This window comes from Alligator mississippiensis, chromosome 8 (genome assembly GCF_030867095.1).
Source record: "Alligator mississippiensis isolate rAllMis1 chromosome 8, rAllMis1, whole genome shotgun sequence".
In the NCBI taxonomy this organism is placed as follows: Eukaryota; Metazoa; Chordata; order Crocodylia; family Alligatoridae; genus Alligator; species Alligator mississippiensis.
In genome coordinates this window covers 30322565-30336701 of record NC_081831.1, presented here as the reverse complement: position 1 = coordinate 30336701, position 14137 = coordinate 30322565, and the positions used below count along the sequence as shown (strand labels likewise).

General features: G+C 45.8%; 1 protein-coding gene across 1 annotated transcript in view; it reads left to right on the top strand.

The window, feature by feature from the left end:
- Nucleotides 1-9507, top strand: part of LOC132252133 (myosin-1B) — a 32035-nt gene extending 22528 nt beyond the window's left edge. Inside the window, exons 24-39 of the mRNA XM_059732602.1 lie at nucleotides 86-231; nucleotides 321-411; nucleotides 500-889; nucleotides 1905-2031; nucleotides 3871-3989; nucleotides 4299-4495; nucleotides 4829-5012; nucleotides 5099-5264; nucleotides 5432-5556; nucleotides 6143-6451; nucleotides 6561-6764; nucleotides 7821-7946; nucleotides 8040-8210; nucleotides 8298-8402; nucleotides 8706-8801; nucleotides 9211-9507. Of these exons, the coding sequence (XP_059588585.1) occupies nucleotides 86-231; nucleotides 321-411; nucleotides 500-889; nucleotides 1905-2031; nucleotides 3871-3989; nucleotides 4299-4495; nucleotides 4829-5012; nucleotides 5099-5264; nucleotides 5432-5556; nucleotides 6143-6451; nucleotides 6561-6764; nucleotides 7821-7946; nucleotides 8040-8210; nucleotides 8298-8402; nucleotides 8706-8801; nucleotides 9211-9363 (2709 nt within the window). The 3' untranslated portion in view covers nucleotides 9364-9507. The remainder of the gene's footprint in view (nucleotides 1-85; nucleotides 232-320; nucleotides 412-499; nucleotides 890-1904; nucleotides 2032-3870; nucleotides 3990-4298; nucleotides 4496-4828; nucleotides 5013-5098; nucleotides 5265-5431; nucleotides 5557-6142; nucleotides 6452-6560; nucleotides 6765-7820; nucleotides 7947-8039; nucleotides 8211-8297; nucleotides 8403-8705; nucleotides 8802-9210) is intronic.
- Nucleotides 9508-14137: the final 4630 nt, after the last annotated feature.

Genomic DNA, 14137 nt, shown 5'->3' with positions numbered 1-14137 from the left:
GTAAGCACAGCAAAATATGGGGCAAGGAAACAGGCAAGAAGTTGGGTGCTGAGTGCCAGGGCTCTGACAGCCTTTTTCTCTTTAGCTTGAAGGGTCCCTGGAGCAGGAGAAGAAACTTCGCATGGACCTGGAAAGAGCAAAGAGGAAACTTGAAGGAGACTTGAAGCTGGCCCAGGAATCCACAATGGATTTAGAAAATGATAAGCAGCAGCTGGATGAAAAGCTGAAAAAGTAAGTCTGGTTTCTGGGGAGCATCCTTCTGTTTGGGCAGGGACGCATGCAGTTTGTTTGGGCCCTAACACGTTCTGCTTTGTGAAAAGGAAAGACTTTGAAATCAGTCAGCTCCAAAGCAAAATTGAGGATGAGCAAGCCCTGGGCATCCAGCAGCAGAAGAAGATCAAGGAGCTCCAGGCAAGTCATAATTTGCCTTGCTTCTGGCTGTGAGGAGGAGTTCAGGTAAGAGGAGGCATTGGTTTCAGTGTGTCCTATTGCTCTCCAGGCCCGTATAGAGGAGCTGGAGGAGGAAATAGAATCAGAACGAGCCTCTCGGGCAAAAGCAGAGAAGCAGCGGGCTGATCTGTCCAGGGAACTTGAGGAGATCAGCGAGCGCCTGGAAGAAGCTGGTGGGGCAACAGCAGCTCAGATTGAGATGAACAAGAAGCGCGAGGCAGAATTCCAGAAGATGCGCCGAGACCTTGAAGAGGCTACTCTGCAGCATGAAGCGACAGCCTCCGCCCTCCGGAAGAAGCATGCTGACAGCACAGCCGAGCTCGGGGAGCAAATTGACAACCTGCAACGGGTCAAGCAGAAGCTGGAGAAGGAGAAGAGTGAGCTGAAGATGGAGATTGATGACCTGGCTAGCAACATGGAGACTGTTTCCAAAGCCAAGGTATGGGACCATCTTTTGATAACGTTGGCTTGAACCTAAGTGCCATTTCACCTTCAAAACAATATTTTGATTAACATTTAATCATGTTCAGCTATACAAAGCAGGATATATGCTGGTTGAAAGTATTAAATATTTTTATTACACTGATTTTAGTTTAACCTGAATAAAGCCTACACAGTTTAATGACCTGTATTGATATCTAAACCCTGAAGACATGTGATGAAGGAGCTTATGGTTTTGAATACATTTATTACCAAATTAACAGCCATTACTTTTCAAGGGTAGTAAAGATGACCCCTATACTGGATGGTGACTTAAATGTTAATTTTGGCACTAACATTAAACCTTATTAATATTTATTTGGTAACATATGGGCACAAGCGGACAAAGCAAGTAGCTATTACAGAATATCAGTAGCCTATGTTCCTGCAACCTTAAACCTACCTGGTCCTGTATACCTTTTATTTTCTTGACTTTGCATACTAATAAGCTTGCCAAAGGTGGTGGTGAGAGTTCCCTCTATAATGAGTAAAATAAATTATATCCCCAGGCTTCCTCACAGAATTTAGTAGACATTCTCGCATAAAATTCCTCTGTCCTCTTTTTAGAAAAATTCCAAAGAGAGAAAAAAGCCTTGCGAAACAGTTAAGGGTTGTCAAAGCACAAATCACATGAAAATAGGACACTTCTAACAGAAAGGGTCAAGTCAATGTCATTATAGGTGTCCTCACCAGAGAAACCTATAAGAATTAATTATCTCAGTAGCATAACTAATAGGATTAAGGGATGATTGGGGAAGCAGCCCTAGGGGAGTGAGAATGGAAACATATATACCACTTCAGCATCAGCTCACCACAGCCATACTACATCTCTGAGTTATCCTTTGACCTTTATCATGCTATGCTATTCAGATTCAAGATAATGTGTCCTCATTAAATAATATGATGTGACAGAATTTCCTCCAAACTCAACAAACTCTAAGCTGCACCTTCCTTTTTGTCCATTTTATGTGTAGGCAAATCTGGAGAAGATGTGCCGCACTCTGGAGGACCAGCTTAGTGAGGTTAAGACAAAGGAGGAGGAGCACCAGAGAACAATCAATGACCTCAGTGCTCAAAGAGCGCGTTTACAGACAGAATCAGGTAAGTCACGTACAGGTTTTCAACTAGAAACGTAAATACATGCAAGTGATGTTGGTTCCACCCTGGAAGGCTATTCCATTCTTTGAAAAACAGCTCATTCACGTGGCTGCTGATGCCTCAGGCTAACACTTGGATTCAGTTAGCTCAACTTCCTGTGCAAGAACTATCTGAGTGACTTATTTCCAAAGTAATAGAGAAATCCGGGTTTTCTGTTTGTCATGGAAAAATTCAAAATTTCTCCTTTATAGGAGAAAAAAGTGGGTTTCTCTTTGAAGGCTGGCAATGTTCCAGCCTGTGAGATGCTGCTTGAGGGAGATGCGGGGAGGGCAACTGGAGGCAGATGGCACCATGTGCCATGAACAACTGGTGCCTCCTGTGATTGGGGGGCACCATGGTGCTGAGCAGCCAGTGGGGAGCACCCGAAGATACCAGTGGTAGTGTCGGTGGTGCGGAGTGCAGTAGGGGCCAGCAGCAAGTGGGGACCGCCCACAGATGCTGGTGGTGGTGTTGGCGGTGATGGGGGTTGAGTGGCAAGTGGCGACCGTCTGCAGAAGTCAGGGCCGGCTTTGGTGGTGGCCAGTCTCAGGGGGTTACATGCCCCTCCGTGTACCCTTTATGCATCGCCCGTGCCATGTGCATGTGCACATGAACATACACATGTGGCCGGTATACAGACATGTAGGGTGGTGGGAGAAGCCCTGGAAACTGGATACAGGTAAATCTATGGAGGGGCAGAGGGGTTGGAGGGCTAGGGCTTGGGGACTGTCCAGGGGGCATATGTGTGTGTGTAGGTGGCAGGGATGTGTGGAGGGGATGTGTGTGTGGAGGAGGTACCTGCTAGTGGTGGGGGAAAGTGTGTGGGTGCCAGGGCTGAGGTGCCCCTGTCTGAGGCTGCATTCAGTGTTGCCAGTGAGCCCAGCTCTGTGCTGTTGCCAGCAGGGCCCTCCCAGAGGCACTTGCCCTTCCAGCAGGGCAAGGGGATGGGGAGGTCCTTTCACGGGGGTGGGGAGCTATGTGGCTTCGTCAGAGGCACCATGGCTCGTGCCTGTGCTCACAGGAGCAGGGTGGTCAGGAGACGTTGGTGGTGGGGAGTGGGGACTGCCATGGCATGGTCACCTGATGCAAGGCGGGAGCCCCTGCACAGGTCAGAGGGTGCCACAGGCATCCCTTTCTCCTCCCTCCAGGGCATCCTGGGGCCAGACTCACTCTGCTGCCAACTGCATGAACCAGAGCCACCAGAGACACAGCCCCTGTGCTCTGCTTTATGTTGCTGCTGTGAAGCATGCCCCTGGTCCTCCCTCCTTCAATGCAGTCCCAGCCCCAGCCCCAGCTGGTGGTGTGGGGCAGAATATTGTGCCCCAGTGCCTTCTTGTACTTCCACTTGAGGTGCGCTGCATGCACCTCCTGCTGGAGGCCATCCCCACCATGTCCCCACAAATGTGTGAGTCCGCGCAGGGCTGGTCAGGGTGGGGTAGCTGGGGGCCCCCTCTGAGAGGGGGCTGTGCTTCATGAATGAAGAGAAACAGCAGGGCTGGGGAGACTGGGGAACTGTGGATCAGGATTGAGGGCCGTTGGCAGGGCAGGTATGGGGTGGGGGGTTGTGAGTTGGGAATGAGTGGCACCAGGATGGCTGGAGGGGGTGGGGGACTATGGGTTGGGAGTGAGGGGCACCAGCAGGGCCAGGGGTTTGTGGGTTGGGAATGAGGGCACTGGTGGGGACGGGGGGCTATAGATTTGGAGTGAGGGACAACAGCAGAAAACCAGGATTCCTGGTAATAAACAGATCTTCCATGTTCAGTCAATTTCTAGTAAGTTTATTCTATCTGCAAATGTTCCCAGGTGAATTTTCTCGCCAGGTGGAGGAAAAAGATGCTTTGATTTCACAGTTGTCAAGGGGCAAGCAAGCATTTACCCAACAGATTGAGGAATTGAAGAGGCAACTAGAGGAAGAGATAAAGGTGAGGACTTTCCTGACAGCCCTTGGCTTTGGTGCCAGTCTCTGGCAGTATGGAAGAACCCTTAACGTCCTATAAAATCATAGCACTATATTGACTAAAGAAGGAAACAACCTGTTTGGTAAACCGCTTGGGCCTGCTAAAGGAATATCCCTCTCTACAGTTCAATGCTGAATGCTTTACTTACTTGCAGCATTAAATCTGTCATCCACTGAGTTTGATGCTCCTTCTTCTGGGGTAGCATTCCACAGCCTGGCAGATCTCCCTTTGAGGCTGTTCCCCATGATATTTAGGACTATGTCATTTCTCCAGGCCAAGAATGCGCTGGCACATGGCTTGCAGTCTGCTCGCCATGACTGCGACTTGCTGCGGGAACAATATGAAGAGGAGCAGGAAGCCAAGGGTGAATTGCAACGTTCCTTGTCCAAAGCCAACAGTGAAGTCGCCCAGTGGAGAACCAAATATGAAACTGATGCTATTCAGCGGACAGAGGAGCTGGAAGATGCCAAGTACGGGGTTCAGGATGCATTTTGGGAGGGGCCCTGAAACGGACAAAGACTATCCTTTTGGTGACATGGTTAGAAAATGGCAAACATGTACCTTAAGGTTCAAAAAGCTGAGCAGGCCATGTCCTGCAGACACACTGGGGGCAAATGGATTCCTAGAGTCCATGGATTGTATATGATTTGGGAACAGAATGATTGGGGAGGCCCCGTGGTGTATTTGTACTAGGGTCTCAGACCCCAAGTCACTGGAGTTTGCTCTGGTGAATCCCAGAGCAGCTTTACATAATTCACTTCCTATGTGGGTTCCCTAACACATCTGTGTTTACTGTCTTCCAGGAAGAAGCTTGCTCAGCGTCTGCAGGATGCTGAGGAGCATGTAGAAGCTGTGAACTCCAAATGTGCTTCCCTTGAAAAGACAAAGCAAAGGCTCCAGAATGAAGTGGAGGACCTCATGATTGATGTGGAAAGATCAAATGCTGCCTGTGCAGCACTAGATAAGAAACAAAAGAATTTTGATAAGGTACTTCAGGCTCCAGTCTCTGGGTGAAGAATGTCACATCCTCTAGACAGCTCCACTTTTACTGAACAGGGTCTTCTTGTTCTCAGATTCTGGCAGAATGGAAGCAGAAATATGAGGAAACTCAGGCTGAACTGGAAGCCTCTCTGAAGGAGTCTCGCTCTCTCAGCACCGAGCTTTTTAAGATGAAGAATGCTTATGAGGAATCTTTGGACCATCTTGAAACCCTGAAGCGTGAGAATAAGAACTTGCAACGTAAGTCCTCTCCTCTTTTTATTTAACAAGGGCCTTATGGGAAGCTCGTGTACCCACTAGGTCCAGTCTATCTGTGTCTGTAATACTGCTAACCGCCAATTCCCTTGGAAAGTGCCTTCCTCCACTTGCCCTTTGTCTGACTGAGTGCTTTGTCTATAACCCAACAGAGGAGATTTCTGACCTGACGGAGCAAATTGCAGAGGGAGGGAAGGCCATCCATGAGCTGGAGAAAGTGAAGAAGCAGATTGAGCAAGAGAAATCTGAAATCCAGGCTGCTCTGGAGGAAGCAGAGGTATGCATCATATTTCACTGCCTTAGAAAGCATCCAGAATCTTTGGAGCTGTATCCTCTTACAAAGCCTGGTGGGAATAATTCAAAAGGATAGGAAAAGACCTGTTTCTCTCACAGTGAACTGAGGAAATCTGTGATGCAGCACTTGTTTGTCTTTTGTGTTCTGGGGGCTACAGAGTTTGTCTCCATGCAATAATGAGCAAAATATTTATGCTTTAGTGTTTAACAGCATTTGACAGACAAATAATCTTTATATTCTTTTATTAATGAACTTCAGTTGATTAGGGGTGTATATAACCTGACATGTGAGTAAATATTAGAATACTTGGGTTGATCTAATTTAAAGAAAAGGGCCTGGATTTGATGTCAGTCCTTACATACCAAAAGACTTATTACAGATTGTGTGAGATGTAATTGTTTTCCATGTCAAAATGTATAAAGGAGGTTATGCAAACCTTTATCTTGGCTGGCTTAGAAAAAAATCAACCTCTATTGATCACAGAGCGGACTAGATGACTAATACAAGTCTCTGTCTTTATTATCTTTATGACTCTATGATTTTTAACAGTTCACTTGTTCTTCTTAAGGCTTCATTAGAGCATGAAGAGGGGAAAATCCTCCGCATCCAACTTGAGCTAAACCAGGTGAAGTCTGATATTGACCGGAGGATTGCTGAAAAAGACGAGGAAATTGACCAGCTCAAGAGAAACCACCTGAGAGTTGTGGAGTCCATGCAGAGCACCCTGGATGCTGAGATTCGGAGCAGAAATGAAGCTCTAAGGCTAAAGAAGAAGATGGAGGGGGATCTGAATGAAATGGAGATCCAGCTGAGCCATGCCAATCGCCAGGCTGCAGAGGCGCAAAAGAATTTAAGAAACACACAATCAGTACTCAAGGTATATTAGAAGAAATACACACAGTTTGAAATGCCTCAGCTTTCCTTTCTTCTTTTTTGTGTGTGTATCAATAGCTCTGCAGCTGTAAGTTACTTTTCACTTTCTACAGGATACCCAGATACACTTGGATGATGCTCTTAGAAGCCAAGAAGACCTGAAAGAGCAGGTGGCAATGGTTGAACGCAGATCTAACTTGATGCAGGCTGAAATTGAAGAGCTGCGGTCAGCTCTGGAACAAACAGAGAGGTCCAGGAAAGTGGCTGAACAAGAACTTCTGGATGCAAGTGAACGTGTGCAGCTCCTGCACACCCAGGTCAGTTTACATTATTCCATATTTACATCTAGAAGCCACATAGTAAGTCAGGGTCCCATTCTCCCAGGCACCGTGCAGACAGAGAATTTAATACAGTAAAAGAAGACAACATAGCCACAGGGTGGGAAATGAGATACAAGGACTAGATGAATTTTTCAAGGTTGCACAAAAAGTGCTTTCCAGAACAAGAAATTAAATGCAACTCCCCTGAATCCTACTATAGGGACAAAACAAGAAGACTACTCCAACCTTCCTTCCTGTGCCAATGATAAAAATATTTTATACTCAATTGAGGAAGAGAGCTCTTAGTAACAACCGTATCATTAAAGTCTGGTTTTTGTCAGTGAAGTGCCTCTTTGGAAAGAGGAAACACCTACACATTGTTTGCCTAACTATTAAAAAGTACCAGAGAAACTACAGTATGCTTCTTTTTCTGCAAGAAGAGTAAATAAGGTAACTAAGGGTGCCTATATATGTGATCCAATACATTCTAATTAGAACACTCTAGTATCGCCGCAATGTAATGTGTATAAGCCCCTGCAGTTTTAAAAATGGCCACTAGGGTGCTTTAACTAAAGCTCAAATGAGCTTTAGTTAAACTGTCCTGTGGGTATTTTTAAATGCGCAGAGTAATAATACATATGATGCTGCTGTGTCTTAACTAGAGTGGCTCTCCAAGAACCACTTTAATTAAAATGAACCCTCCCCCACATCCAAGCACATATATAGGCACCTTAATGGTTGTGCTGAATTTTCCAATGATAATGTAAATAACCATAGTTCAACCAAGAAGCTTTGGTGGACACCTGGCTAAAACAAAGGTTTTGGGGGTTTGTCAGAGACTCGGGAAATGTTTCTAGAAATAATTTCTCAGAGTCTGTACAGCAATGACTGACTAGGTGCCAATGTTCCACAGTGACAGTTCATTTAGAGGAGAATGCTGCATTCTAAAATGTTACTAAAAATCTCTAAATTAAAGATTAATATTCACTTCATCAGATAGATTTGGTATTCTTGTCTGACAGTAAAAGACACCATTTTATTTTCGTCAAACAGAACACAAGCTTGATCAACACTAAGAAGAAGCTGGAAACAGACATTTCACAAATACAGAGTGAAGTGGAAGAGACAATCCAGGAAGCACGCAATGCAGAAGAGAAGGCCAAGAAGGCAATCACCGATGTGAGTTAGAGATATCTATCCTTAAAGATCAGGGCTCTGTTTCCACCTGCAATGCATGGTTCTTTGGATTGGTTTTGTTTCCTCGCTCACTAGGCAGCCATGATGGCTGAGGAGCTGAAGAAGGAGCAGGACACAAGTGCCCACCTGGAGAGGATGAAGAAGAACCTTGAGCAGACAGTGAAGGACCTGCAGCACCGTCTGGATGAGGCTGAGCAGCTGGCTCTGAAGGGTGGCAAGAAGCAACTCCAGAAACTGGAGGCCAGAGTATGTACTCCGAAATGTTGTGCATATATAAGCATTTCCAGTGTTCGGTCATAGGTGAAGTGCTAATGAGGCATTTTCTCATTGCAGGTACGTGAGCTGGAAGCAGAGGTTGAGAATGAACAGAAACGTGGTGCTGATGCTATTAAGGGTGTACGCAAATATGAGAGGAGAGTAAAGGAACTGACCTACCAGGTAAGGAAGGAGTCTTTGCTGACACATTTTTCTCCCATCAGATCAGACTGTTTGCAAGTGGACCTGCAATAGTGGGATTTTATTGTCATTCTCAGACAGTAAAGCAATCAGCAGTAAGTCCATGGGAAAACAAGAGTGTACCAGGAAGGTGTTTGAAAGACAATGTTAGAAATGTTGAGTTGATTACATCCAGGTTTTATGCTTATATTTTATTATGGATGTTCCTTTCACTGTTCATTGGGAAAGAAGCAGGCAGGTAATAGACAAATGAACTAACTCTGTCCCAAAACATATTCTTTCTAGTCTGAGGAGGACCGGAAGAATGTGCTCAGGCTCCAGGATCTAGTTGACAAACTTCAGATGAAAGTGAAGTCTTACAAGAGACAATCTGAGGAGGCTGTAAGTGTCACTTTGTGTTTGGACAAACTCAACTTCTGCTGGAGCAGAAGTTCTGAAGAAGGGTTTTTTGCACCTTCAACCTTGTCTGAATCTCTCCCAGCCATACAGTTAGTCCAATACCAGATGTCACCCACAAAGATCCTTGTCTCACGAGGTTAACAGCACACTTCCCAGCTGAAGCAAAGGGAACCCTAAATGTGTACAGCTGTTTTCTGTTACCTTTAAATTAACTTTCCAGATTAGAAACTGGTGAGAGCAAGAAGCTCTGTGTTTAGCATTCACATAACAAATGATACTTGGGAGTCAGACAATCAGGACTTTCCCTTTCCCCTCAGCAGTCACAGGCCCACAAGTCCAAGTTGGCCCTGCCACAACTTTGGTTTTCACAACTCTCTCTGTCCGTCCACAGGAGGAGCTATCCAACGTCAACCTCTCCAAGTTCCGCAAGATCCAGCATGAGCTGGAAGAGGCTGAGGAACGGGCTGACATTGCAGAGTCCCAGGTCAACAAACTTCGGGTGAAGACCCGGGAGGTTCATAAGAAGATTGAAGGGGAGGAGTAAGGATGCAGCACAGCTGCAAAGTGATTGACTGTAGAGATGCACAAAATGTGAAACTCTCTGTCACTTCTTTGTGTAATTATTGCTTGTTCTGTCCTCAGTGTCTAGAAAATAAAGGATGTAGAGACCTTTGCATATGAAGTATGAGCAGTGGCTTTTTGATATTTTTTGATTAGCTGTGCAGTCTTATAGGTACTTATAATGTAGAATAGCAGAATCAGACAGACACTGAAATGTTTTAAATGCTTATCCCTAAATTTTCAATGATTTATACAGCCTTCAGCTTCTGAAGTCTCATTACCGATTGGATGGATCAATTTTAGGTTTTGTACAGAAAATAAAGTCTAACTTTCCGAGATAAACAGAGGATAAATTCACCTAGACTACAAATGGAATTTGTCAGGTATATTAGTTAAAATTTGAGGGCTTAATTATGGGGACTAAGACTTTTTTCCTAGCCTATAAAGTATTTACCAAAAATATTATTCAAATTCAGTGAAAATTATCTAAAACTTTGGAGCCATTTTCAGCAATTAATTTAGTTAAGAAGTTTTACAGTCTAGATTCACAAAATGAGGATCATGGAAACAGGTTGGGTTTCCCTCCTTTCTTTTTATCCATTACCTAGAAGTTAGAACCCTCACATAGGCTATGGGACCCCAAATTCTAATCTGTGCATTGCCTGTGGCGATTTGACTGATATACTCTATTCCGTTACAGAATGGCCTGTTAGGCTAGAAGTTATAGTGCTATAAGGGCTTTCTCATTCTCCTTTAATTAACTTCTCCAAGTTTATGTAAAATATAGAGGTATCGCTGTGCCAAGCACAGAGCAGGAAGAAGAGAAAGAACAAAGGGCTATGGGCCAATGGTTAGGTCATTCATATTAAAGAGGAGACACAAGATCCATTTCTTGTTCTAGGAGGAAAACCTTTTTAGCTGCTAAAAATAGTTCTGGCGTATGACTGAGAGTTCAGACCATAGATGGCTTTGGTGGCTCTGAAGAAGCTATGTAAATCATGGATGTCAGCCAGATGTTGAATCTCCTTAACCCTGTCTTCCCACCCTTTGTTCTTCATAATTGCATGTCTGCCTTTGGAACCCTGCCTTCACTTGTTGGAGATTCAATTTCTTTTGCTTAGAGATAATGTTGTTCTGCCAAGCACAAAAGGCTTTGCACTTGTGATTGATGAACTCTTTGATCTCCTGTTCATTTTATCAAACCAGTCTTGATGGTTCCTGGTAGAAAATCCAAGTGTCTCTTCTCACGTGCTGACACTGCTGGCCTCGAGGGCACCCCACCTGCTGCTGACATTCTCCCATTGTTGTTGATTGGGATTCACCAGGGTTTTTTTGTTGAGGCACTGGTGGAAGAGGTATTGCATGCTTGGGTCTTTGAGTCCTTCAATGTTGATCTTTCATTGGCATTGCTTCTGCTGCAGCCATCATTTGGGAGCCAGTTTGAGTGACATGACCAAGCAGATGAGTCAGTAATCAGTTCAGCAATCATCAGCTCCTAGCATAGCTCAGGTGATGCAGACATCTTTGCAATCCCAGGCACAGAAGATAATAATCAATCAGGTGCCAATGCTTAGGATGGTGGGTGTTACCATGATGTCTTGTGCCTATTTTTCTGGTGGAACTGGGTATTGGCGATGGTAAGTCCATGTTCCGTGCATTTGGTCAAGAGGAGAATGCCACTGGAGTTGACCTTTCCTACTCCTTTCTTGCCAATGGTTCCATTCCAGAGGTTAGAGTCCCTTCCAACTCTGGCATTGAAATCACCAAGAAGAATAACTCTGTCTCTCTCTGGAGTATCAGAAAGGACTTGGTCAAGGCTGGTGTAAAATTCCTCCTTTGTTTCATTGGTAGCTTCAAAAGTTGAAGCATATGTGCTTATTATGACAGTGGCATATTGGCTTCCTGCCAGTTTAAGATGGAGAGTCATGAAGCACTCATTAATTCTGATAGGGAACTCATTGAGTTGGTTTATGAATTCATTATAAATGGCAAAACCAACTCTGTGAAGTCAGTGTTCTCCTTCTTGTTTACCCTTCCAGAAGAAGGTATAGCCATCTCCATGTTCTCTGAGCTGCCTATCTCCTGCAGCTACATTGAAGTTGTGTCACCTGAATTCTCAGGCCACAATTGCAGTGTGGTGCTCTGGACATTGTCTATTAGGGTTGCCCATGAGGGTCCTGATGTTCCAGATCCCCAAAATAATGCTGTGTCTTCACTGGTATTTTCGACCACAGTAAAGGTGATCCCACTGGACGTGGTTATCCAGTCAGGAAGAAATACAGAATACTGTATTAGGCAGGCTATGTTTAGGGCACCTTTTCTAGCCCACTCCCCATGTGTGGTGAGCTGAGCAGATCCTGGAAGGGGCTGTTCAGTCACAGTTACAGCTGTCAAATCACACTCCTGTCTTGTCTAAGTGCTAGATGCCCTTTTTGTACCTGCCACCTTCATTCCAGTTCATGACTATGAGCTTCCAGACCTCACACTCCTGCTCCTATCACCATTAGCTTGTTGCTAAAGGGCTTGAGGAATGCACTGGCATGGAAGACAAGACACCTGTGCATGACATCTTTTATTGTGGAGAGGCTGCTGCACATCAACTTCCACAAAGCTCCTGACAGAACCTATGTGAATCACAGTCACAGAATCACAGAGTTGGCTTTTCCATTAAGAATGAACTCATGACTATGACATTGTAGGGATAACAGAGACTTGGTGGGACTCTACGTATGATTGTTCTGTTGCTATAGAGGGTTACACCTTGTATAGGAGAGACTGTGTGGGGAAGAGGGGTCAGGGTGTGGCTCTCTATGTCAAGGATCAGTTCACTTCCCTGCAGATTGAGTTCTCTAATCAGGAAGGACATCTTGAGACCCTCTGGGTCAAAAGACAGGGAGAACATGGGGAAAGTGACATACTTGTAGGAGTCTATTTAGACCTCCCCACCAAGAGGAAGAGCTAGATGAGGAATTCAATAGGGAACTGCTTGAGGCCGCATGCTCCCAATGTATTATCGTCACGGCGGAATTCAACTTCCCTGACATCTCTTGGGATGAGTGTATGGCCAAATCTGACAGGTCGTGTAGCTTTCTCACTTGCGTTGATAACCTCTACGTAACGCAGGAGGTCTATGGGCCATCTAGGGGAGAGGCACTGCTTGACCTGGTCCTGGGCAAAGGGGAAGACCTGGTGAGCGATGTGAAGATCGGGGGGAAGCTTGGTGACAGCAACCATGAATTGGTCACCTTCTTAGTTCACTGAAGAGCAGGAAAGCCCCTCAGTAAAACAGAAAACCTTAACTTTGGGAAGGCTGACTTTTGCAAACTCAGAGATTTGGTCAGTCAGGCAATTAGAGGTCATACCCCCCTTAAAAAGGGAGTACATGAAGAATGGTCATCTCTCAAAAACATAATCCTTGAAGCACAGGGGAAAGCCATTCCATCTTGCAAAAAATGTAGTCAATGGGCAAGGAAGCCCCCTTGGCTGAACAAGGAACTGTTGGACCTCATTAAATTCAAAAGAGAAACCTACACCAGTTGGGAAATGGGAAGCATCACCAAAGTGGACTACTCAGTACTCACCCGTACCTGTAGTGAGTGGTCCAGAAAAGCCAAGGCACAAGCCACACTCAGGCTAGCTACAGGAATCAAGGACAACAAAAAGTCCTTCTTCAGATATGTGGGAAGCCAAAAAAAAGAACAAAGATAGCTGTCGCAAAGCACCGAGGTGCCCTGCTCCTAAAGAGGAGAAACTGCTAGAGAAAGAGCCCTAGCAGTGAATAAGGAGCCCAGCTGGTGGTTGCCAGGGCAACTGGAGTCAGCAAATGATCCACACCTGCCAGCACTCAGCTGGCTGTAAGGGGCAGGGCCTGGCTTTTATAAAGCCCAGGAGCTGAGACCAGGTAGGTCTCTGCTAGCAGCCAGACAGAGAGGAACTCCTGGAGCTAAGATATGAGAACTGCAGGTACTACTCAAGCTGAGTGAAGGATGGCAGCTCTGGGATGTTTGAGCAATGTTGTTATAGCCAGGTGGCTTATGTTTAAGTTGTAGCCAAGAAGCTTGAGTTTTACTTTGTTGTTATTTATTACACCGGTGGTTTGGGTGAGGCTATTAGGGGTTAGAGGAGGCCTCATAGGGGACCTACAGCAGCGTGGGGGCCCCAGTGCCAGTAAGGGTGCTGTGTAAGGGGTGCATAGACCCCAGCCCTGGGGGGGGGGTGCTATTGAGAAGCCCCAATGCAGAGGATCCCTGAGAGAGGGCAGTGCTATGGAGAGGACCCCAGCGAGGGCGAGTGTATATTTGACAGACCAATATCTATTCCAACTGAGAGGCTTGGGGCGTGGTATAAGGGGTGGTTGGAGCCACGCATAGCCCATAAGGCTAGGGTGCCCCAAAGCACCATTTGCAGGACAAGACTCACGAGGGGCCCCGGAGTCCATGGGGCCAGAGGTTACAACAAACCGTGTCCAGGAGGACGTAAGGCAGCCTCCCAAACTTATCTAAACATCAAAGACGTGGCGGGTGAGAATTGGAGGGTGCCCTAGGGCCAACTTGGCACGGAGGAAGGGGCCTTAAGGAGATCACGGCTCTCCTGTAGGACCCTGCCGTGACAACAGCATTGGGCCCCTGCGAGATCTAATGGGGCAACCAACATCCGATGCCCAAGAAAGGGCCAATGTCCTACATGACTTTTTCACATTGGTCTTTCACCCTCTCAAGGGGATCACACTGTCAGACAGGACACAAACCATCCTGGGA